This window comes from Bos javanicus, chromosome 13 (genome assembly GCF_032452875.1).
Source record: "Bos javanicus breed banteng chromosome 13, ARS-OSU_banteng_1.0, whole genome shotgun sequence".
NCBI classification, from domain to species: domain Eukaryota; kingdom Metazoa; phylum Chordata; class Mammalia; order Artiodactyla; family Bovidae; genus Bos; species Bos javanicus.
In genome coordinates, this window is record NC_083880.1 from 47,957,495 (window position 1) to 47,982,014 (window position 24,520).

Consider the following 24,520-nt stretch of genomic DNA (forward strand, 5'->3'; position numbering starts at 1 on the left):
GGACTGTATAGTCCATGGGGTCGCAAAGAGTCGGACACGACCGAGCGACTTTCACTTTCAAGCACATTGATCAATAAACCTCTAGAAATCGAACAAACTACTCCTTCCAGGACCGCATCATCGACAGGGCCAATGCCCTCAGTCAAGATGCCCGTAATTGCCTTTCCCCTTTCTTCCCTGCCCTAAGTAAAGATGGTTCTGGTGACTTCCTTTCAAACCTCGCTTTTCCCATAACAAACGTGGCGCAACCGCTTCCGGTTCCAGACTGCAGCTACTGCCCGGTGGTGAGTGCAACTGGGACCTGGCGACTTTTCTGGGCTAGTTTTCTCTGCGGACTCTTGAAGGCTTTCGATTGAGAGGAGGTAGGGAGGGAGGGGGCTCTCCGCGAGGCATCGCGGGGATTCTCTAGGCAATTAGGACACCGTTCTTTAATAATTGGGAAGTTATGGCCGCTTTCCCTGGCAAGTTCCCAAACCCCTCCTACCCCCACCTTGCACGGCCTCTGCAGCCAACCCTTTGCGGAAGCCCCAGAATTTGCGTGCAGTGTGTCTAGATGAGCTTCGGTTCTTTTTTAAAAATAACTTTTCCAAACTATAATTCACGTATTATAAAATTTATTTATTTAAACTGTAAAATCTCGTGGTTTTTCGTATACCCCCAGGATTGTGCATCCATCATCACAGTCTAATTTTAGAATATTTTCATCACCTCTAAGAAAAACCCTGTTATCAATTAGCAGTCACTTTCTATTCAGAAGGGCCTCCTTCTGAGGCCCTAGAGTCCTAGGCAATTACTAGTCTACTTTTTGTCTCTATAGGTTTGTTTGCATATTTGATATAAATGCCATCATACAACGTGTGGTCTTTCTTGAGTAGCTTCTTTCACCAAGTATAATGTTTTAAAAGTTTGTTCTTGTGCTAGCATGTATTGGAACTTAATTCCTTTACTGCAGAAAAATATTCCTTATATTCATATGTGTGTGTTCTTGCTAAATTGCTTCAGTGCCACCCTATGTCCCATAACCCTCTAGGCTTCTCTATCAATGGGATTCTGTAGGCAAGTATAGTGGAGTGGTTTGCCATGCCCTTCTCCAGGGGATCTTCCCCACCCAGGGATTGAGTCAGCATCTCTTACATCTCCTGCGTTGGTAGGCGGGTTCTTTACCACTAGTTGTTGTCCTTCAGTCGCTCAGTCGTGTCTGACTGTTTGCAGCCCCGTGAACCACAGGATGCGAGGCTTGCCTGTCCTTCACCATCTCCCAGAGTTTGCTCAAACTCAAATCCATTGAGTCAGTGGTACCTTCCAAACATCTCCTCCTCTGTCCTCCCCTTCTCCTGCCTTCAGTCTCTCCCAGCATCAGGGTCTTTTCTAATGAGTTAGCTGTTTGCATCAGGTGGCCAAAGTATTGGAGCTTCAGCTTCAGCGTCAATCCTTCCAATGAATATTCAGGGTTGATTTCCTTTAGGATTGACTGGTTTGATCTCTTTGCAGTCCAAAGAACTCTCAAGAGTCTTCTCCAACACCACAGTTCAAAAGCATCAATGCTTTGGTGCTCAGCCTTCTTTATGGTCCAACTCTCACATCCATACATGACTACCGGAAAAACCATAGCTTTGACTAGATGGACCTTTGCTGACAAAGTAATGTCTCTACTTTTTAATATGCTGTCTAGGTTTGTCATAGCTTTTCTTCCAAGGAAGAATGAAATTTTAATTTCATGGCTGCAGTCATCTTTCACAGTGATTTTGGAGCCCAAGAAAATAAAGTCTGTCACTGTTTCCATTGTTTCCCCATCTGTTTGTCATGAAGTGATGGGACCAGATGCCATGACCTTTTTTTGAATGTTGAGTTTTAAGCCAGCTTTTTCCCTCTCCTCTTTCACCTTCATCAAGAGGCTCTTTAATTCCTCTTTTTTTTTTTTTCCTGCCATAAGGTATTTTACCACTAGTGCCCCCCACATTTTATTCATCCGTTCATCAGTTGATGGATATTTGGATTATTTCCCTTTTTTAGCTCTTATAAATAAAGCTGCTATGAACATCTGTGGGGGCTTCTGAGGTGGCTCATTGGTAAAGAAATTGCCTGTCAATGCAGGCTACTTAAGAGACTCAGGTTTGTTCCCTGGGTAGGGAAGATCCCTGGAGGAGGAAGTAACAACTCATTCCAGTATTCTTGCTCGGAAAGTCCCATGAGTAGAGGAGCCTGGCGGACTATAGTCCGTGGGGTCTCAAGAGTCAAATATGACTAAGCAACTGAGCATGCATGCACACATGAACATCTGTGTACAGTTTGTGCAGACACATGTTTTTATTTCTCTTGAACATATATATTGATACCTAGGAATGGAATTGCCTGATCCAAGTGTAACTCTAACAACTGAGGAACTGCTAAACTGTTTTCCAAAGTACTTGAGCTATTTTACCTTTTTTTTGTATATGGGGATCCAGTTGTCTCAGTGTTGAAAAGACTGTTTTTGTCCTGTGGAATTGTCTTGGATGCTGGAGAAAATGAGTTGATCATAAATATAAAATTTTACATCAAAACTCTCAATTTTATTACATTGACCTTTATGACTGTCCTTATTTCAATACTACAGCCTTGATTACTGAAGCTTGTAATTGGTGGTTTCTTTGTTTGTAGTTGGTTTTGAAATCGAAAAGTATGGATACTATAACTTTGTGTTCTTTGTTTTTAAGATTGTTCGGCTTTATGGACCCCTTGCATTTCCATATGAAGTTTTAAAATAGTTTTGTCAGCATCTGCAAATTTAAAAAAAAGCCAACAGATTTTGTAAGAATTGTATTCATCCATACATCAATTTGGGCAATATTGTCATTTTAAAATAGTAAGTGTTCTATTCTGTGAACATAGAATGTCTTTCCATTCACTTAGATTTTTAGTTTCTTTCAATATTTTAAAATAGTTTTCAGTGTACATGCCTTACATATTTTTCATTAAATGTATGGTGGTTTAGTTGCTAAGTTGTGTCCAACTCTTGAGACCTCATGGACTCATGGAGCCCACCAGGCTCCTCTGTCCATGGGATTCTCCAGGCAAGAGTCCTGGAGTGGGTTGCCATTTCCTTCTCCAGGAGTTCTTCCCAACCCAGGAAGAGAACTCAGGTCTCCTGCATTGCAGGCAGAGTCTTTACTGACTGAGCTACAGTATTTTATTCTTTTTATGCTTTTATAAATGAAATTATATTATTATTTTATTTTTATCTTTTTTACAATTTATTTTTGTTTATTTTATTTATCTTTGGCTGCACTGGGTCTTTGTTGCTTTGCGTGGGCTTTCTCTAGTTGCGACGGGTTGGGGCTAGTCTCCAGTTGCAGTGCATGGGCTTCTCGTTGTGGTGACTTCTTTTGTTGTAGAACATGGGCTCTAGAGCACAGGCTAAGTAGTTGTGATGCAAAGGCTTAGTTGCCCCGAGGCATGTGGGATCTTCTTGGACCAGGGGTCAAAGCTGTATCGCTGCATTGGCAGACAAATTCTTAACCACTGGACCACCAGGGAAGTCCTAATTTCATTTTTAGATTGTTTACTGCTAGTGTATATACATACAAATGATTTTTCTGTATTGATCTTTGTATCCTGCAACCTTGATTAACTTGTTTAGTTATTCCACTAGTTTTTTTTTTTTTTCCACTAGTTTTTTTAAAGTGGATTCATTGGGACTTTCTATACAAACGATCATGCTGCTACTGCTAAGTCACTTCAGTCGTGTCCGACTCTGTGTGACGCCATAGACGGCAGCCCACCAGGCTCCGCCGTCCCTGGGATTCTCCAGGCAAGAACACTGGAGTGGGTTGCCATTTCCTTCTCCAATGCATGAAAGTGAAAAGTGAAAGGGAAGTCGCTCAGTCGTGTCCAACTCTTCGTGACCCCATGGACTGCAGCCTACCAGGCTTCTCTGTCCATGGGATTCTCCAGGCAAGAGTACTGGAGTGGGTTGCCGTTGTCTTCTCTGATACATAAGATCATGTCTTCTGCTAATAGAAATAGTTTTACTTTTCTTTGTCCAAGCTGGAAAATTTTTATTTCATTTTCTTGCCTAATTGTGCAGCTCAAACCTTCAGTAGAATGTTGTATAGAAATGACGAAAGCAGTTAATATTGTTGCCAATCTTAACACAAAAGCATTCAGTCTTTCACCATTAAGTTCCATGCTAGCTATAGGTTTTTCAAAAATTCCCGTTAGAAAAAAAAAAAAATGCCCTTTAGGACTTCCCTGGTGGTCCAGTGGCTAGGGGACATGGGTTTGGTCCTTGGTTAGGGGAAGTTGTGCATGCTGCAATGAGTGGCCAGAAAAAAAAATTACTCTTTATCAGATTGAGGACGTTCCCTTCTATTCCTAGCTTATTGAGTGTTTTGATAGCAAGTGGGTATTTGACTTTGTCAAATTATTGTGTGTGTGTGTGTGTGTCTGTTGTGGTTTTTGTCCCTTATTCTATTATAGTGTATTACATTGATTTGCAGATGTTAAAGTAACTTTGCATTTCTGGGGTAAGTTCTGCTTGATCACAGAGTATAATCCTTTTTATATGTTGCTAGTTTTGTCTGTATTCATAATATTTGTCTATAGTTTTCTTGTGATGTCTTTGTCTAGTTTTGGTGTTAGGATAATACTGGGCTCATAGAGTAAACTTGGAAGTATTCCCTCCTCTTCCATTTTTTAGAATAGTTATCTACAAGAAGGAAGGATAGGTTCAGTGGGAAGAAACAGGGCTTGTTGGAAAACCTGACAGAAAGAAAGGAGGTTGGGGAACTAGACTAGACATTTCTGAGTGGTAATTAATGTTTCAGAGGAGTAAAGAAGAGGAGAAAGCCTTGGACTGATCCTTGAAGAAGTCCAGTTGGAGATGGAAGATGAACCACAGAGCAGGCAGAGATGGGATGTCAGTCCGATGAGTGGCTTCCTGAAAAGTAAAGAAAGAATGTCAGAAGAAGGAGTTTCTAGAAGTTATGGTGGAGAGACTGAGTTGGTGGAGATGAGGAAATGAGCCAATTCTAGACTCCTGAGAAGTCTGTGGAAGTGAGAGGAGATTGGCTGTAAGGAAGGCAGTTGTCAAAGGTTTTCTTTTTCCTTTACTTTCTTGACAACTTTTCATATTGATATAATTATACCCTTTCAGAAAATTGCAAGACTAGTACAAGGAACTCTCAAATAACATTTTCCAGATTCACCAATTGTCTACACTTGCCCCATTTACTTTATCATTCTCTCTCTTATACATGTACATATATCTGGAAGTTCTCAGTTCATATATTGTTGAAGCCTAGCTTGAAGGATTTTAAGCATTACCTTGCTAGCATGCAAAATGAATGTAATTGTGGGTAGTTTGAACATTCTTTGGCATTGTTCTTCTTTGGGATTGGAATGAAAGCTGACTTTTCCAGTCCTGTGGCCACTGCTGAGTTTTCCAAATTTGCTGGCATATTGGGTACAACACTTTAACAACATAATCTTTTAGGATTTTAAACAGCTCAGCTTGAATTTCAACACTTCCACTAACTTTGTTCATATTAATGCTTCTTAAAGCCCACTTGCCTTCACACTCCAGGATATCTGACTCTAGGTGAGTGACCACACCATTGTGGTTATCCAGGCCATTAAGATCTTTTTTGTATAGTTCTGTGTATTCTTGCCACCTCTTCTAAATACCTCCTGCTTCTGTTAGGTCCTTGCCATTTCTGTCCTTTATTTTGCCCATCTTTGCATGAAATGTTCCCTTGGTATCTCTTATTTTCTTGAAGAGATCACTAGTGTTTTCCATTCTGTTGCTTTCCTCTGTTTCTTTGCATTGTTCACTTAAGAAGGCTTTCTTATCTCTCCTTGCTATTCTTTGGAACTCTGCATTCAGATGGGTATATCTTTTCTTTTATCCTTTGCCTTTTTACTTTCTCTTCTCTTCTTAGCTATTTGTAAGGCTGTTGAGAGTCCCTTGGATAGGGGAGATCAAGCAGTCAATCCTAAAGGAAAAGGAGATCAAGCAAGGAGATCAAGCAAAGAGATCAAGCAAAGAGATCAAGCTAGTCAATCCTAAAGGAAAAGGAACCCTGAATATTCATTGGAAGGACTGATGCTGAAGCTGAAGCTCCAATACTTTGGCCTCCTGATGCGAAGAGCTGATTCATTGGAAAAGACTCTGATTCTGGGAAAGATTGAGGGCAGAAGGAGAAGAGGGCAACAGAGGATGAGATGCTTGGATGGCATTACGGATTCAACGGACATGAGTTTGCAAACTTATGGAGCAAACTCCAGGAGTTGGTGATGGACAGGGAAGCCTGGCATGCTGCAGTCCATGGGGTCACAAAGAGTCAGACATGTCTGACTGACTGAACAACAACAAAAATATATATGAATATGTTGCAGACATCATGTTTCTCTAAAACTAAAATATTTGGGTACCATTCCAAAGAATAAGGACATTCTTTTATATACCAGTTTTTATTGAAAATGAGAGCGATTTAAAAAGTGTAAGTGAAGATCCAGTGAAACAGAAGCCAGAGAAGGGATTATCATCACTTAAGGCTTCTGGAAAGGTCCAGAGAGTTGAATCTAAAACCCAGGTATAGTTGTTGGCCTTTGCCACATAAGGGATAGCTTGGCTCAAATGGTAAAGAATCTGTCTGCAATTTAGGAGACCCAGGTTCCATCCCTAGGTCAGGAAGATTCCCTGGAGAAGGGAATGGCAACCTGCTCTAGTATTCTTGCCTGGAAAAATTCCATGGACAGAAGAGCCTTGCAAGTCCATGGGGTTGCAAAGAGTTGGACATGACTGAATGCAGATACGGGAGCCTTTATTATGTTTTGATGGAAATGAAGTTCCTCTGCTGGATTCTATTTCCTTGTCAGTTGGGTAGTAAGATGATCTATTGAAATGAAGAGGAAGTTGTTTGAGTGATGGGGACGGTCATTGAAGAAGAGTAGAGAAAACATAAGGACTTCCCTGGTGGCTCAGATGGTAAAGCATCTGTCTAAAATGAGGGAGATCCATGTTCGATCCCTGGGTCGGGAAGATACCCTGGAGGAGGATATGGCAACCCACTCCAGTACTATTGCCTGGAAAATCCCGTGGATGGAGGAGCCTGATAGACTACAGGCCATGGGGTCGCAAAGAGTCGGACATGACTGAGCGACTTCACTCACTCACTCAGAGAAAACCTGAAAGTGTTGAGGGACTTTCCTTTGGTCCAGTGGCTAAGGTTCTGTGCTAACAATGCACAGGGCCTGGGTTTGATCGCTGGTCAGGAAACTAGATTCCACATGCAGCAACTAAAACCTGGGGCATCCAAATAAGTAAATATTTTTAAAAAGCAGGGGACTGAGAGGAAGTTATGAGATAAACATCTCGGGATTTATTTGGCCAGACAGCCCATTATATGTGGGTACTCAGATAGTTAGAGTGAGTCAGTCTGCTCTCACCTGTTTGATGACTCTCATGTCCAGTAGGTAGATAGTTGAGGAAAAGACAGGATGGGCAGAGTGGGGAAGATCAGGGTATTAATAAGATTGTGGACCATAAAATATACTGGTAAAGAAGCAAGATGGCTGCAGAATGGGAAATAGAGGGGCAAATGGGCTGGTGATAGTCTGGGAAGAGAGGAGCTTATGATTTGTTTTTTAATTATTACTATTTTTACTTCTTGGAGCTAGCCATTATTGAGTGCAGAGACTATACTAAGTATTTTATGTGCATACATTTTGTATAATTCTTATGACAACCATTTTTATAGATGAGGAAACTGAGGTTAAGTGACTTGCCCAGGATGACAGCTAAAATATGAGGTCTGTCTCTCCAACTCCAGAGCTCCTGCATATCTTCGGGCATTTCTGAAATCTTCCTAGCTGTGTTCCCTGCTTCATGTTTACTCTCCTCTGACAGAGCGAGCCTTTGAAAATGCAAACTGATTATATCTTAAGCATCCCCTCAGAAGCTTTCATTATTATCAATTTTTAAATGGAAATATGTATAAAAATAAGGTGAATTGACAGAGTAATAGAGGGTTGGATAGCTGTATCTGAAAAAGAGAATCATAGTAAAATGTTAATTGTGAAATCTAGGCGAAGACCATGTGTGACAAGCCCACAGCTAAGATCAGGAACAAGACAATGATGGCTACACTTGCCACTTCTATTCAACATAGGATTGGAAGTTATAGCCAGAGCAATTAGGCAAGAAAAGAAGTGAAAGGCATCTCAATTGGAAAAGAAGTAAAACTGTCACTGTTTGCAAATGACATGATATTATGAATGGAAAACCTAAAACCTCTGTCAACAAACTATTGGAACTAATACATTCAGCAAAGTTGTGAGATATAAAATCAACACAAAAAAATCTGTTACATAGTGAACTATTGAAAAGAGAAATTAAGACTACAATCCCATTTACAGTTGCATCAAAAAGAATAAAATACCTTGGAATAAATTTTCTTCTTAAAATTTTTTTGTTTTTACCTAGGAATAAATTTAACCAAGAAAATGAAAGATCTGTATAGTGAAAACTACAAGATATTAATGAAAGAAATTAAAGAAGACACAAATACATGGAAAGATTCTGTGCTCATGGATTGAAAGAATTAATATTAAAATGTCCATGCTACCCCAAACCATATGCATATTCAGTGCAATATCTATCAAAATCCCAATGACATTTTTCTCAGTAATAAAACAACGACAACAAAATACTAAAATTTGTGGAACTGTGAAAGATGCTGAATAGCCATAGCAATGTTGAGAATGAAGCTTCAGGTATCATGCTCCCTGATTTATATTACAAAGCTATAATAATTAAAACAGTATGGTATTGGCATACACACATAAATCAGTAGAACAGAATAGAGAGTTCAGAAATAAGCCTATACATAGATGATCAGTTAGTTTATGATAAAGGAGACAAGCATATTCAATGGGGAAAGGATAGTCTTTTCAATATATAGTGCTGGGAGAATTGGCAGCCACATGCAAAAGAATGAAACTGGACCACTATACGCAAAAATTAACTCAAATGGATTAAAGACTTGAATTTAAGACCTAAAAAAGTAAAATTCCTACACCATATAGGTCTTGGCAGTGATTTTTTTAATCCAAAACCAAAACCAACTGAGCTATCAGGGAAGCCACATGGGAATACATTATATAATACATATAAAGCTTTTTTGGATTCTACATATAAGAGAGATCATAAAGTATTTGTCTTTCTCTGACTCATTTCATTTATTATGCCCTCTAGGTCCATTCACATTGCTGCAAATGGCAAGATTTACTCTTTTATATGGCAGAATATTACATTGTATATATGTGGCTTCCCTGATAGCTCAGTTGGTTAAGAATCTGCCTGCAATGCAGGAGACCCTTGGCTGATTCCAAGGCACCTTTGTAGGCAGGCAGGATACTTGGTTGTCATTCATTGACCTGCTTGTTCCCTTCCAGAAGCCTCTAGAGCAGTGTTTGGTAAGATGAGAGCAGAAGGAGGAGCCACAGATGCCTGCAGCAGATATGTTTGCTGAAATTTCAGGCTTAGTAGGCTAATTCAGCACCTATGCAAAGACAGGATGTTCTTACTTCTTTGGGAACCTTGATCACTCCTTTCAGAAACAATCGGCTGATGTCTTGGCTCACTATCTGCCTAAAGGAATGTCCACAATGGCATGTGACTGGGTGCCCTCAGACAAGAATGATCTCGCCATGTCTCTCTGTTTATTTGTTTTTATACCTCCCTATTTTTGCCTGATCAGGTGGTAGCTTGGGCTGCAGTCAGGAGGCTCTGAGGCACAGAAGGCTGGCAGGTCTTAGAGCTGGGTTCATCCTAGGTTGATGCTTTCTACACAGGTTTCCTTGGGTGAGTTACTCTGCTTCTGCTGTGTTTGGGAACTGACTATCTGACTGTAAATAAGGGTGATATGTAATAAAATTACCTGCCTCATAGGACTGTTGTGGAGGAAGCTCTTAGCACAGTGCCTGGCATCCAATAAGCACTCAATAAATGTTAACTTCTCATATTAGTATACTGTTCATGTTATTCTGAAATTGCTTCTGTCATTCAGACATACATCTTTCAAGTTCTGACTGTCATTTTAACAGCTGGATAGTATTCCATAGTTTGGAGTACTGCTCCTCCCAAGCCTGTGTTTCTCCTGTCTGCTCTAAGTCAATTGATAATATAGCCCCATCACTGAAGCTGTCACTCCTTGTTGACTCCTGGTTCCTCTTTAGCCCCTTTATCCATTTAGTTATTAAGTTTGACTCTCATCTCTGTTCCTAAATATGTTCTTAACCTGCCCTCTGCTCCTGGCTGCTAGTGTCCTGCCCTCATTCACATGCTCTTCTTCCCTGGGACCACAGCAGGTGACTGAATTCCTGTTGCTTCTGAAATTGCCTGCCACTGGGCTTACTTAGGCCCTGCAAGTCTGTTGCTGTTCAGCTGCCAAATCTGCAGATCTGACCACGTGTCTTCATGGTGCTTGATGGCCCATGGCAGTCACAAGGCATAATGTTGACCTTAGTAAGGTTTACTGATGACAGCTGATGAGGCAGAGAGTAGCAGAGGGTCCATGATCTTCCCAGGCCCATAATTACTTTACAGAGAGGTGGGCAGGGCTGACAAAGAGCCTTCCAGCCCTCAGGTAGACATCAACCAGGTGGGGTAAGGGACACCTAGTTTTTAACAAGAAATGTCCAAGTGGTGAACCAAAGTAAGCCGCCTTTGAGGTTTTCAGAGCTCAGCTAGAGGATGTGTGTATCTAAGTTGTTGACAAGTCCAGGCCTTGCTGTCCTTCCTAGAGGTGGTAAGGAAGAGCAGAGGTCTCATGGCCATCTATCTGCAACCACAGGTTTTTCCCTCCCCGGTTAACCAATATGTGACTGTCCTTGACTCTCACTTCACACTCCCGACACCCCTTGCTACTTGGAGTGGGCCAAGCTGGTTCTTCTGGGAGCCAGACATGGCCTGTCCCATGCCTGGGGACAGTCTCCTCCAGAAGGCCCACTGCCCCTCTCTGGGTGTCTCTCCACCTTATCATGGTGTTAGCATTGTCTGTCTCTGTGTTTGGATCATCCAAACGTAAGCAACTCAAAGGAAGTATCTATCATACTCACCTTTGTATCCTCGAGGCCTGGCATGTTAACAGTTGTCTGAAGGTTACAGAAGAAGATGCAAGTCATCTGTAATCTCACTACCCAGGAATTCAGTTCAGTTCAGTTCAGTCGCTCAGTCGTGTCCGACTCTTTGAGACCCCATGAATCGCAGCATACCAGGCCTCCCTGTCCATCACCAACTCCCAGAGTTCACCCAAGCTCACGTGCGTTGAGTTGATGATACCATCCAGCCATCTCATCCTCTGTCGTCCCCTTCTCCTCCTGCCCTCAATCCCTCCCAGCATCAGGGTCTTTCCCAATGAGTCAACTCTTCACATGAGGTGGCCAAAGTATTGGAGTTTCAGCCTCAGCATCAGTCCTTCCAAAGAACACCCAGGACTGATCTCCCTTAGAATGGACTGGTTGGATCTCCTTGCAGTCCAAGGGACTCTCAAGAGTCTTCTCCAACACCACAGTTCAAAAGCATCAATTCTTCGGTGCTCAGCCTTCTTCACAGTCCAAATCTCACATCCATACATGACCACAGGAAAAACCATAGCCTTGACTAGACAGACCTTTGTTGGCAAAGTAATGTCTCTGCTTTTGGATATGCTATCTAGGTTGGTCATAACTTTCCTTCCAAGGAGCAAGCGTCTTTTAATTTCATGGCTGCAGTCACCATCTGCAGTGATTTTGGAGCCCCCAAAAGTAAAGTCTGACACTGTTTCCTCTGTTCCCCATCTACTTCCCATGAAGTGATGGGACCAGATGCCATGCTCTTCGTTTTCTGAATGTTGAGCTTTAAGCCAACTTTTTCACTCTCCACTTTCACTTTCATCCAGGAATTAAACCACTGAAGTAATTATCACTGGAATTAAGATGGAGTATACTGGTGAATTCCATGGACTGAGGAACCTGGCAGGCAGTCCATGGGGTCACAAAGAGTTGGACATGACTGAGCTACTAACACTTTCACTTTTACTTTTCATACCCTTCCAGACTTGTTTTTTCTACCTATGTAGGTGTGTACATACATGCTAAGTTGCTTCAGTCGTGTCCCCTTCTTTCCAATTCTATCGACTGTAGCCCTGCAGGCTCTTCTGTTCATGAGATTCTCCAGGCAAGAATACTGGAGTGGGTTGCCATGCCCTCCTCCAGGGGATCTTCCCATCCCAGGGGTTGAACTAGAGTCTCTTACGTCTCCTGCTTTGAAAGCTGGGTTCTTTACCACTAGTGCCACCTGGGAAGCCCTTTCTAGCTATAGGTCTGTATATTTCATACACACGCATCTCACACATGATATTTTATAAAATCTGTAGTTTTTAAATCTTTTTCCATTTACTATATCATGGACAGTTTCCCGTATTGTTAAATATTTATTCAGACCTTGGATTGTACTGCTGCACAGTATTTCATCCTTATCAGACATGCAGTTCATTTTCCAGTTGATATTATTCATGGTTTCTTTCTGTACTGAGAATTATTTATTTCTCATAATGGAGAGACATAGTGAACAAATCGGAGAAGGCAATGGCACCCCACTCCAGTACTCTTGCCTGGAAAATCCCATGGATGGAGGAGCCTGGAAGGCTTCAGTCCATGGGGTCGCTAAGAGTCGGATATGATTGATCGACTTCACTTTCACTTTTCACTTTCATGCATTGGAGAAGGAAATGGCAACCCACTCCAGTGTTCTTGCCTGGAGAATCCCAGGGACGGGGGAGCCTGGTGGGCTGCCGTCTATGGGGTCACACAGAGTTGGACACGACTGAAGTGACTTAGCAGTAGCAGTAGCAGCAGTGAAAAAATACTGGGTCTAAAATGAAGACAAAACCATTAATAACAGGAAAGTAAATTATTCTGATTCTACTGTTGTTTGGCCTTTAAGGTGCTTTAAGCCATGGCTGTAATGGAGGCTTCTCTCATGCAATGCCTTCTATATTGAATTGTCTCATTTTTTTCATGCAGGACTATGGCAACCCAGGAGACCACTCCAGGTAGCCAGACAGAGGAGAGCAATGCTTTGGACCTGCCATCAGCTTATGACATAAGAGATTATGTGTTGCAGAGACCCAGCCAGCAGACCAACAGTGAGGCTTTTAGTTCTGAGGAAGCTTGTTCTATTCCTTGCTCTTCTGATGTGGATCCAGGTAAGAAGCAAAGTTTAAAGCAAACTAATATTAAACAAACAAAAACCTCCTGACATACCCGTATGTGACAGTTTGTTTCTCTGCCTTCCAGTGGTGGATCTCTGAGGAATCATTCCTTGTCTTGGAGAGAAAAACATCTAAGTGAAACTGTTGGGAGAGACTTCAAAGGACAGCCTCCCTGGTGAAACCAGGGCTAGGAGTGGTTTCCTGGAGGCCCTTTTGTCTGAGTCTCTTTCTGATCTCCATCCAAATACATTTAGAGGCAGGGAACACTTGGTTCAATAGGGAGAGTGGAATTGTTTTTTTTGTTTTGTTTTGTTCTTTTAAAATTTCAGAAAGAGGGCAGTGGGAGGGTGGTTCAAGATGGGGAACACGTGTACACCCATGGCTGATTCATGTCAATGTATGGCAAAAACAACGACAATATTGTAAAGTAATTGGCCTCCAATTAAAAGAAAAAAAAAACTTCAGAAAATAGCCATGTGGGCCTGTTGTGTGTCATGGAGACTTTGGTGTTTCTCTTACGAAGTATACTCTGAATTTAGGTAACAACCCTTTTGTAAGTTTCCCGGACTGAATTGCTTAAAAGTGTATTATTTAAGTTTAGTGACAGTTCTTTGACCTAGTTAGTGACTATTTCTGGTTGTAAGCCTGTCTCCTCCCTGTTTATTGCCTAATCCAGGCCCAGATGTTCGCAGATTCAGAGTTCTGCCACTTACTGGTTATGTGACTTGGGTCATATTTCTTAACCCCTCTGAGCTCTAGGATTGTCTACAGAATGGGAATCAGAATGCTTGCCTCGTGGAGTAGGTTTAACTCAGGGAACAGTATCAGGGACCCATCATAGTGTTTGCCATACATAGTCAGTTGCTGTTATTCTGGTGCTATTGTTACTGTTGTTGTTAATATTAAGAAACCCAAATAGTATTTTTTTCTAATGTGGAAAATTGTATTTATTTCAAAATATGTATTTTTAAAGAGCACTCAGGCACTGAGAAAATGTTGGCCGTAAAGATGATGAGTTCATCATCTGGCAACATCGTCCGAGTTGCCAGCAAGTAAGGTGTGTGCCTATCATTGTCTTTAAGAATTCTGTGGGAAAAAAATACTTTTAAACTCCTTTATGTTTCTGTTCTGATTTTTTTTAATTAATTAATTTTTTATTGAAGGATAATTACTTTACAGAATTTTGCAGTTTTCTGTCAAACCTCAACATGAATCAGCCATAGGTATACATATATCCCCTCCCTTTAGAAGCTCCCTCCCTGTCCCACCCATCTAGGTTGATACAGAGCCCCTGTTTGAATTTCCTGAGCCATACAGCAAATTCCCGTTGGCTATCTATTTTACATATGGTAATGTAACTTTCCATGTTACTCTTTCTATTCATCTCACCCTCTCCTCCCCTTTCCCCATGTCCATTTGTCTATTTTCTATGTCTGTTTCTCCATTGTCGCCCTGTAAATAAATTCTTCAGTACCATTTTTCTAGATTCCATATATATGTGTTAGAATATGGTATTTATCTTTATCTTTCTGACTCACTTCACTCTGTATAATAGGTTCTAGGTTTATCCACCTCATTAGAATTGACTCAAATGCATTCCTTTTTATGGCTGAGTAATATTCCATTGTGTATATGTACCACAACTTCTTTATCCATTCATTTGTTGATGGACATCTAGGTTGCTTCCATGTTCTAGCTATTGTAAATAGTGCTGCAATGAACAATGGGATATATGTGTCTCTTTCAATTTTGGTTTCCTCAGGGTATATGCCCAGGAGTGGGATTGCTGGGTCCTATGACTCCAGTACTTTGGCCACCTCATGCGAAGAGTTGACTCATTGGAAAAGACTGTGATGCTGGGAGGGATTGGGGGCAGGAGGAGAAGGGGACAACAGAGAATGAGATGGCTGGATGAGTCTGAGTGAACTCCGGGAGTTGGTGATGGACAGGGAGGCCTGGCGTGCTGCGATTCATGGGGTCGCAAAGAGTCGGACACGACTGAGTGACTGATCTGATCTGATCTGATCTAATGGTGGTTTTATTCCTAGTTTTTTAAGGAATCTCCATACGTCTTCCATAGCAGCTATATAAATTTACATTCCCATCAATAGTGCAAGAGCGTTCCCTTTTCTCCACACCCTCTCCTCCACATCCTCTCCAGCATTTGTTGTTTGTAGACTTTTTGATGAGGGCCGTTCTGACCAGTGTGAGGTGATATCTCTTTGTAATTTTGATTTACATTTCTCTAATAATGAGTGATGTTGACCATCTTTTCATGTGTTTGTTAGCCATCTGTATGTCTTCTTTGGAGAAATGTCTGTTTATCTATTTAGGTCTTTTCCCCACTTTTTGATTGGGTTGTTTGTTTTTCTGGTATTGAGTTGCATGAGCTGCTTGTATATTTTGGAATTAATCCTTTGTCAGTTGTTTCATTTGCTATTATTTTCTCCCACTCTGAGCCTTGTCTTTTCACCTTGTTTATAGTTTCTTTGGCTGTGCAAAAGTTTTTAAGTTTAATCAGGTCCCACTTGTTTACTTTTGTTTTTATTTCTGTTACTCTAGGATGCGGGTCATAGAGGATCTTACTTTGATTTATGTCATTGAGTGGTCTGCCTATGTTTTCCTCTAAGAGTTTTATAGTTTCTGCTCTTACATTTAGGTCTTTAATCCATTTTGAGTTTATCTTTGTGTATGGTGTTAGGAAGTGTTCTAATTTCATTCTTTTACATGTAACTGTCCAGTTTTCCCAACACCATTTATTGAATATCTATTCTGATTTTTAGGACATAGTAATCGGGATCAGTCAGCCTCCTTTAGTTCTAAGCAAGAACTAACTTATTTCTTATCCTTTTTCCTCTAGGCTCAGGATTGTAGTTTATTTAACCTTTGCTCTTTCCTTCCCAAGCTGGTGGCTCTGCATTACTTCTCATCCCAAAGAGAACAACTGTTAACTACTTTGAATTGAGGTGACCGTTGAAAGGTTTATATTGGATTTAAAATCTAGCCATTTCATGGAAAAAAGATTATTTTGGAAGCCGTTATAAAGGTCTGAAAGTGGAAAGGAGTACTCCAATCTGAGACAGCTGTTTTGCATAGCATGGGTGGTAGTGGTGCTGCATAGACTGCCTGGTTTGAGTTCTGGTTCTGCTTTTTTCTGTGGTTTGGGTACATCGTTTGGCCTCTCTGTGTAGGTTCCCTCATTTGTAAGATGGAGATAGTAATGCCTACCTTGTCATGGGGCAGCTGTAATAAGAGTCAAAGTGTATGAGGCATGATGCCTGGCACATGGTGGGCTTTGGAAACCCAGCTCTTCATGCGTTTAGCTCCTGGGCCTCTTAACACACCACCACGGTGACGAGACTCCTTTTTTTTTTTATAATTTGAAGTATAGTTGACATTCAATATTATATAAGTTACAAGTACACAACATAGTGATTCAAAATTTTTAAAGGTTATACTCCATTTACAGCTGTTATAAGATATTGGTGATATTCCCAATTATATGGTATATCCTTATAGTGTATTTATTTTGTGCATAATAACTTATACCACTTAATCCTCTTTGCATCTTACCCCTCCTGTTCTTCTTCTCCCCACTAGTAACCACTAGTTTGTTCTCTATATCTGTGTGTCTGTTTCTTTTTTGTTATACTTACTAGTTTGTTTTATTTTTTAAATGCTATGTATATAAGTGGTCTGACATTTAACTTAGGCTGATACTCCCCAAGTCCATTCATGTTGTTGCAAATGGCAAAATTTTGTCTTTGTTTATGGCTGAGTAGTATTCCACGATATATACATACTCCATCTTCTTTTTTCATTCACCTGTTGATGGACACTTAAGTTGCTTCCATATCTTAGCAATTATAAGTAGTGCTGCTGTGAATATTGGAGTACATATATCTTCTCGAATTACTGATTTTGTTTTTTTCAGATGTATACCCAGGAGTGGAATTTTTGGGTCATATGACAGTGCTTTAGGTTTTTGAGAAAACTCCATACTGTTTTAGTGTGGAGTGGCTAAACTCCACACATTAGTGGCTGCACCAATTTCCATTCTCATCAACAACATATAAGGGTTCCCTTTTCTCTACATCTTCATGACAAGTTCCATTTAAATTCATAACCTCCCACCTCAAGTGGAGCCTCCTTGTTGCCCATCCATCACACAAATTTTCCCCAACATGTTCACCCTCCTGGGTCACTGTGTAGTATCTTCTCCTCTCTTTGCAAATCCCCATTACTTCCTTCAACCTTTCTCTCAGCTGCTCTTGGTTTCCTATTTCATCAAGAAAACAGAAGCTCTCAGAAGAGCACACACTCACACCCCACACCCATCAGCTTCCTTCCCTCTTCCCTCTTGTTTCTGTGGGAGACCCATCCCTGCCTATTCCTCTCTTCCTGTCTACTTTCATCTGCTCAACGTCGGCACTTCTGGTAATCTCCTGCATCATGGGTTTCTTCTCTACTGGTCATTCTTATGATTGTACAGACATGTTTTAATAGCTCCCATCTTCACTAAATAACCACCCTAGACCCCAAATTCCCCTCTAGTTATAGTCTCATTCCTCTGTTCTCTGCTACAGAAAAACCCTCAAAAAAGTCATCTACACTTGCTGTTTCCAGTTTCTCTTTTCCTTGTTTCGCCTAAAACCCTCCAACCTGGCTTCTAGCTCCATCACTCCAAGGAAATAGCTCTTGTCAAGGTCACTGTTAGATCAAAAGCCTTCTTCTTCTTCTTCTTTTTAAATATTTATTTATTTGGTTGCGCCAGGTCTTAGTTGCTGACACGTGGGACCCTTAGTTGCAGCATGTGGGATCCAGTTCCCTGACCAGGGATCAAACCCATACCGCTTGCATTGGGAGTATGGATTCTTAGTCACTGGATCACCAGGGAAGTTCCTAAGCCTTCTCCTCCTTCATCTGTCAGCAGCATTGACTTTTTTCCTTCTTGAATTCTTTCTTCATTGGGCTTTCAGGGAAGCAGCATCTTCTTACTTGTCTATTTATTTTTGGTCTCTTTTGCCTGATTCCTTGTTCTCCAGCCCTTTAGTGTTGGAGAGCCTGGGGCTGAGTTGCCAGCTCTTTATTCTGTCATCACGTACTTCCTGAGTGATTTTATCCAGTGTCAGGGCCTTAAATGCCCTCAGTGCCCTGCTGAGTCCCAGATTTCTCTCTCCAGCTTGGATCTCTGGCTTGACATTTAGACTAACTATGTACTTGACCTCATCACTTAGATTTCTATTAGAGTTTCCAAATTTGACATGAAGTGAAGTGAAAGTTGCTCAGTCATGTCTAACTCTTTGCGACCCCTTGGACTATACAGTCCATGGAATTCTCCAGGCTTTCCCTTCTCCATGGGATCTTTCCAACCCTGGGATCAAACCCAGGTCTCCTGCATTGCAGGCGGATTCTTTACCTGCTGACCACAGTACATACCCTAAACCAAATTCCTGATTCCTCTACCCCTTCATGTATACATATATGTACCTGTTCTTTGAGATTCTCTCACCTCAAAAAAGTGCTTCCATCCTTCTGCTCACTTAGGCAGGATCCTAGGAGTCGTCCTCAACTTCTTTCTTTCTCTTTAATCTCATATCCAGTCCATCAGCAAATCCTGTCAATTCGCCTTCAGAGTAAATCTAGACTAAACATTTTTTGTCATTTCCAGGCTACACCTTGGTCCCTGCTTCTATCCTCTGTCTTCTGGGTTATTGTTAAATCTCCTAACTAGCTTTTCCCACATCTAATCTATCCTCCTACAGTTTCTTCTTAACACACCAGAGGATCCTTTTAAAATGTAAATCATATTATGTTAGTCCTTGGTAGCTTCTTATTTGACTCAGAACTTAATCCAAACTTAACAGGACTTGGGCTTCCCAGGTGACTAAGTGGTAGGCAATCCCTGTGAAATGCAGGAGACATGGGTTCTGTCCCTGGGTCAGGAAGATCCCCTGGAGAAGGAAACAGCAACCCACTCCAGTTTTCTTGCCTGGGAAATATCATGGACAGAGGAGCCTAAGTAAGTAAGTGTTAGTCGCTCAGTCGTGCCCGACTCTTTGCGACCCCATGGACTGCAGCCCACCAGGCTCCTCTGTCCATGAGATTTTCCAGGCAAGGATACTGGAGTGGGTTGCTATTTCCTTCTCCAGGGGATCTTCCTAACTCAGGGATTGAACCCAGGTCTTCTGCACTGCAGGCAGATTCTTTACTGACTGAGCTACAAGGGAAGCCCGCAAAAGTGGGTTGCCATTCCCTTCTCCAGGAGATCTTCCTGACCCAGGGATTTAACCCAGTCTCCTGCACTGTAGGCAGACACTTTACTGTCTGAGCCACCAGGGAGCCTGGTGGGCTACAATTAATGGGACAGTCCATGGGGTTGCAAAAGAGTTGGACACAACCTCCTTCCCTGGTAGGTCAGAGGGTAAAGCATCTGCCTGCAGTGCAGGAGTACCTGGGTTTGATCCCTGGGTCGGGAAGATCCCCTGGAGAAGGGAATGGCAACCCACTCCAGTATTCTTTCCATGGATGGGATTCTCCCATGGAGAGGAGTCTGGTAGGCTATAGTCCTGGTAGGGTCTAGTGACTAAAACCACTACAACAACAACAGCCAAGACTTACCTGGAGCCATGCCCCTGGGTCCCGGGCCTGGCCTCTCTGACCTTACCTTGTACCATCTCACTCATCCCCACACTGGCCTGGGCTGCCGCCCTCCAAGCTCACCCTTCAGAGAGGCCCATCCTTGCCTCTCTCCTGCCAGTGCTCCCTCATTACATCCTTCCCTTTATTCTTTATTCTTCCCTTTATGGCTTTATTCTTTCCCATAGCCCATAGTGCATTGGGCACCCTATGTATTTTATTGTTTATTTGTCTCCCCCAACTAGAACATAAATTTCGGGATGGCAGGTTTTGAAAATAAAAACCCTCAAAAAAACAAAACAAAACAAAACAGCACACACTAACAAGAAAACCCTCAAAAACAAAATTAAAAACAAAAGAATAAGTAAATGCTAACTGTTATTATTATGATTTCATTATGAGACAGGCCCTGTGGATTTGGTACTGAAGTTGATCATAACATAAAATGTCTCCACTCCCCTCCTCCCTCCCCCTACACACATTGCCTAAGGCTGGTTATGGATGACTTTGGAAGATTGACTGTGGATGACAGTGTGAGTGTTGGGAGTCATAGGCAACACTGAATTAGGTGAAGCTGATGCCAGTAGCTTAGCCTGTCTGTACACAAGTGCCGAATCAAACTTTAGAGACTGTTTTGGGTTAAGTAGAAAAGCGAAGTGTTATTGCTTTGCTAGGCAAAGAGGGACACAGCAGGCTCCTGCCTCAAAAACTATGTGTCCCAACCTGAGAGGATTTGATAAGGAGTTTTATAACAAAGCTTGGTGGCTCAGATGGTAAAGCGTTTGCCTACAATGTGGGAGACCCGGGTTCGATCCCTGAGTTGGGAAGATCCCCTGGAGAAGGAGATGGCAACCTACTCCAGTACCCTTGCCTGGAAGAGGAGCCTGGAGGGCTACGGTGCGTGGGGTCACAGAGAGTCGGACAGACTGAACTTCACTTTTTATAACAATATTTCAGTGTTTGGTTGCTGACAAGATTAGGGTGTGTGCAGTGTCTCAGGTCTCCTCATCTTGATGAGCTTCCCCGGTCCCTTTAATCTTGCCTCAGGTGGTTTCTTGGCTGCTCCTCCTTTGAGAAAGTTCACATCTGCTCTCTGGAAGTCAAGGAAAGTTATGGGAGCTGGAATCTTGCCTACAAGAAACGGGGGACAGTACGCTGGGGTCCAACAGGAGGCATCCATCTGTTTGTTTAACAGCCTGCATCTAATAGTTCATGCTAAAGGGAAATAATTGGGCTCAGGTTTATCCACCACAGAAGGACTTCATTCTAACATCACTGAGGGATGCTTACATGGAAAGCTGGTTATTTTGTTGTAAACATTCCAGAGCTGCCTATTGTGAGAAGATTTTCTACAAAGTAAACTTAGGTTGTCACTGGTAGTCTGGCTGTTACCAGGCCATGAACATGAGGTGGACAGCCCCAACCTCTGGGGGAGCCACTGCTTCAAGTGCCCAGCCCGGTGGGCTCTTCTCTGACCTGAGCTGTGCATTTGCTACTGACAAATTGAGTCCCTTTCCTCCCTTTGCTGCATGTTCTTGCTGGTTGTGGTTCCACAGCCCTCTGCAGACTCTGGTCCCTGTCTTGGCCCAGTACCTCTGGGCCCACAGTTTGTCAGAATCTTGGCCCGTCTGCATGCCAGTATCTGTGAGTGTCCTTATGGTGTTCATCCTATCACAACTCCTCACCACATCCTCTTCCCAAGCTGACTTCATTCTTGGTTTGCATTTTGTTTCTGTGTGTTGTTAGGAAACTGTTCTTCCAGGGACTGGTGAACGGGCAAAGGTTTCCAGTTACAGTCACCAGGGTCACCTGCGTTGGGCACCCTGAGACTCGCTCACTGGCCTTGTGAGCTGTGCTTGTGTGGCTCCGGCTTGGCTCCTTCTGTAGGGACCCTGTGTCCCTGTGCAGCTGCCTTTGCTGGGGGCCTGTCACTGACCCGGCCTTTGGAGGAGGCCCTGCTCTCCCTCCTCCCACCTCACCTCACACAAGACTCTTCCTCATTCCTGGGCGGTGACTTGTACCCCCACTGCTCCTGCTCACGTGCTGAAGCGAATCAGAAGGGATAGTCCTCTGCCCTTATCTTTTTTCGCCCAGCTGCCATCTCACTGCCTGTGCCCTGGGGCAGGAGGCTGGTGGCAAAGGACTGAGATTTCCAAGAAGTATTAGTCAGAAAAATTAGTATTAGAGTATTAGAAAAATCTCAAAGCCTTAGTTGTTTCCATCTGGGCATCTAAGGCAGGTGAGGCCAGGCTCTGTCTAAATAAACAGAGATTGTCTATCATGAAGTGACCAGTGAGCCACTTCCCATGAAGTGCTGGGGGCAAACAACAACTTGTCACCTCCACCAAAACGCCCTCCCTCTGCACTTCCTGGGGAGATCAGGCAGAAGACCCACATGTCAAGAAGGTCCTCCTGAAATACTGTTTCCTTCATGCCCTCTATTTAAGTCCCCTTGAGATGTCCTGGTCCACTTCCTGCCAGCTCCTCTCAAGGCTTCTGTACCTCCTTTTCAGAACTGTGTAATCTGATGTCTGTGATATTTGTTCAAAGTATTTAACAACCAATTCAGCACTATTACAGTATTTTAACAACTGGCAAGGCTGTGCGGGAACAAACCAGCTGACTACAGGCCCCTGCTAGTGCCTAACTACTCATTAACACAAGTCTGCCATTCCTGTCAGGCCTGTTTCTGTGCTAAGTCAGGCCTTAGTGCCTCGGCTACACTCTCCTCGCGTGTACTCTTGTGTCCCTAGTCAGCACCAGTCCACTCCAGAGATTAAAGAATTGAACCTGTCAGTTAGCTGATGGACTTGAGCTCCCTGCCTCATAGATACGTGTTGCCTTTGTCTTTTGTTACTGGGCTCAAAGAAGGCATACCGTAAACAGGATGGAAGCCCAAATCTAATGGCAAATGGTCTTGGAGAAACCTCAAACTCAAGGTCAACAAGGACTTCCTGGAGACAGTCTTGTGTGTATCACTCTAGCTTGATAAACTCTGGGTAGCTCATGTGGCCTGTTTCCTGGAGAGCATCCACAATGCGTTCTAATGCAAGGCGCTCTGCATTTGTTGCTTTGACGTTGCAGTGTGGATGTGGGAAACTTCAGTCCTTTCCTCAGCTTGAACTTCCAAGAGCAGTTGCTGGGGAAATTGTTTGAGTGTATACAGCAAGTTGAATATTAAACATAGTGTCTTTGAAGATTAAAGGCCCTGCTAACAAGTGACTATAAATTTAAAGTAAATAGTGGTTTGATGCTTCTTATTCTTCTTTTGGAATCTGTCAACATCCCAGTCTTCAAAGGCCACTTTATATCCTGTGTAGTTAGGCATTTCATCCAAGGAATTTATTAAGAGTAGATAAGTATATCTTTTTCCTGTGTACAAAATCCATTTATAATTCTTGCAAATTTTATTTCCGTAAGAAGTTATAAACTCTTAAATTTAAAATCTCAAAATAGAATTTACATAGTAATTATAGAATTCTGGATGTGGTATTATCATTTTAAACAGGAGTCGGTATATTTCAGTCATGAATATAATGTTAAAGACATTTTCTTTATAGCTGCATTAAATAGGACCCAACCTAGTGGCTAATGGCTCAGCATCCTCTAAATTGGATCTAAAATACAGTCAGGAAGGGAAGGAAGGAGACTGATGAACCAGTTCTCTGAGAAATCCTAGAGCAAAAACTGAAACTTCCTATCACATGTCAAGTTGATGGGTTTTATTTGGAAGGTTTGAGTATTCTTCATGGCAATGCATCTCTGCATTTGTTACCACTTCCTGGATTTAGTTATGCAAATTCAGCCATCTATGCTTAATTTTCAAGTTCTAAATGGGTTTTGAACTTCTTACCCCTTTTGGAAAGCAGCAGTGTGTCCTAATTGTGTGGCCCAGAGAGTGAAGAATAAACCATAAGTGTACATGATTAAGCCCTACAGAGTTAGAGAATGGTACAGCTTATGAGCCAGAGTACCCAAAATGTGCTCCAGGCAGCCCTTTGGGAGCTACAGGTCAGGACTGGAGACCGTAGTGAGCTTATAGGGGCCCTGGATTCTCCTCTCCTGCTCATCCATATCAGCTTCCACATAATCATTCATTGGAAGAAAGGATGTCAGGACCAACAAAAGGTTTGAAAATCACAAAGCTTGGGACTTCCCGGTGGTCCAGTGGCTAAGACTCCGAGCTCCCAATGTCGGGGGCCCAGTTTTGATCAGGGGATTAGATCCCACAGGCTGCATCTAAGAGTTTACATGCTACATCTAAAGACACTGCATGCCGCAGTGAAGACCGAAGGTCATCTAAAGACACTGCATGCCGCAGTGAAGTCCGAAGGTCATCTAAAGACACTGCATGCCGCAGTGAAGTCCGAAGGTCATCTAAAGACACTGCATGCCGCAGTGAAGTCCGAAGGTCATCTAAAGACACTGCATGCCGCAGTGAAGACCGAAGGTCATCTAAAGACGCTGCATGCCTCAGTGAAGACCGAAGGTCATCTAAAGACGCTGCATGCCGCAGTGAAGTCCGAAGGTCATCTAAAGACGCTGCATGCCGCAGTGAAGACCGAAGGTCATCTAAAGACGCTGCATGCCGCAGTGAAGACCGAAGGTCATCTAAAGACGCTGCATGCCACAGTGAAGACTGAAGG

The 24,520-nt window shown here is 42.5% G+C and overlaps 1 protein-coding gene across 6 annotated transcripts in view; it reads left to right on the plus strand.

The window, feature by feature from the left end:
* Positions 1 to 217: 217 nt before the first annotated feature.
* Positions 218 to 24,520, plus strand: part of SHLD1 (shieldin complex subunit 1) — a 116,771-nt gene continuing 92,468 nt past the window's right edge. Inside the window, exons 1-3 of one of the 6 annotated variants that reach the window (XM_061436611.1) lie at positions 222 to 284; positions 13,048 to 13,229; positions 13,321 to 14,713. In XM_061436611.1, coding sequence (XP_061292595.1) covers positions 13,052 to 13,229; positions 13,321 to 13,334 — 192 coding nt within the window. In that variant the 5' untranslated portion in view covers positions 222 to 284; positions 13,048 to 13,051 and the 3' untranslated portion in view covers positions 13,335 to 14,713. Of the gene's footprint in view, positions 363 to 13,047; positions 13,230 to 13,320; positions 14,714 to 24,520 lie in introns of those variants that run through there. The other 5 variants (XM_061436607.1, XM_061436608.1, XM_061436609.1 and 2 more) reach the window with 5 other exon arrangements.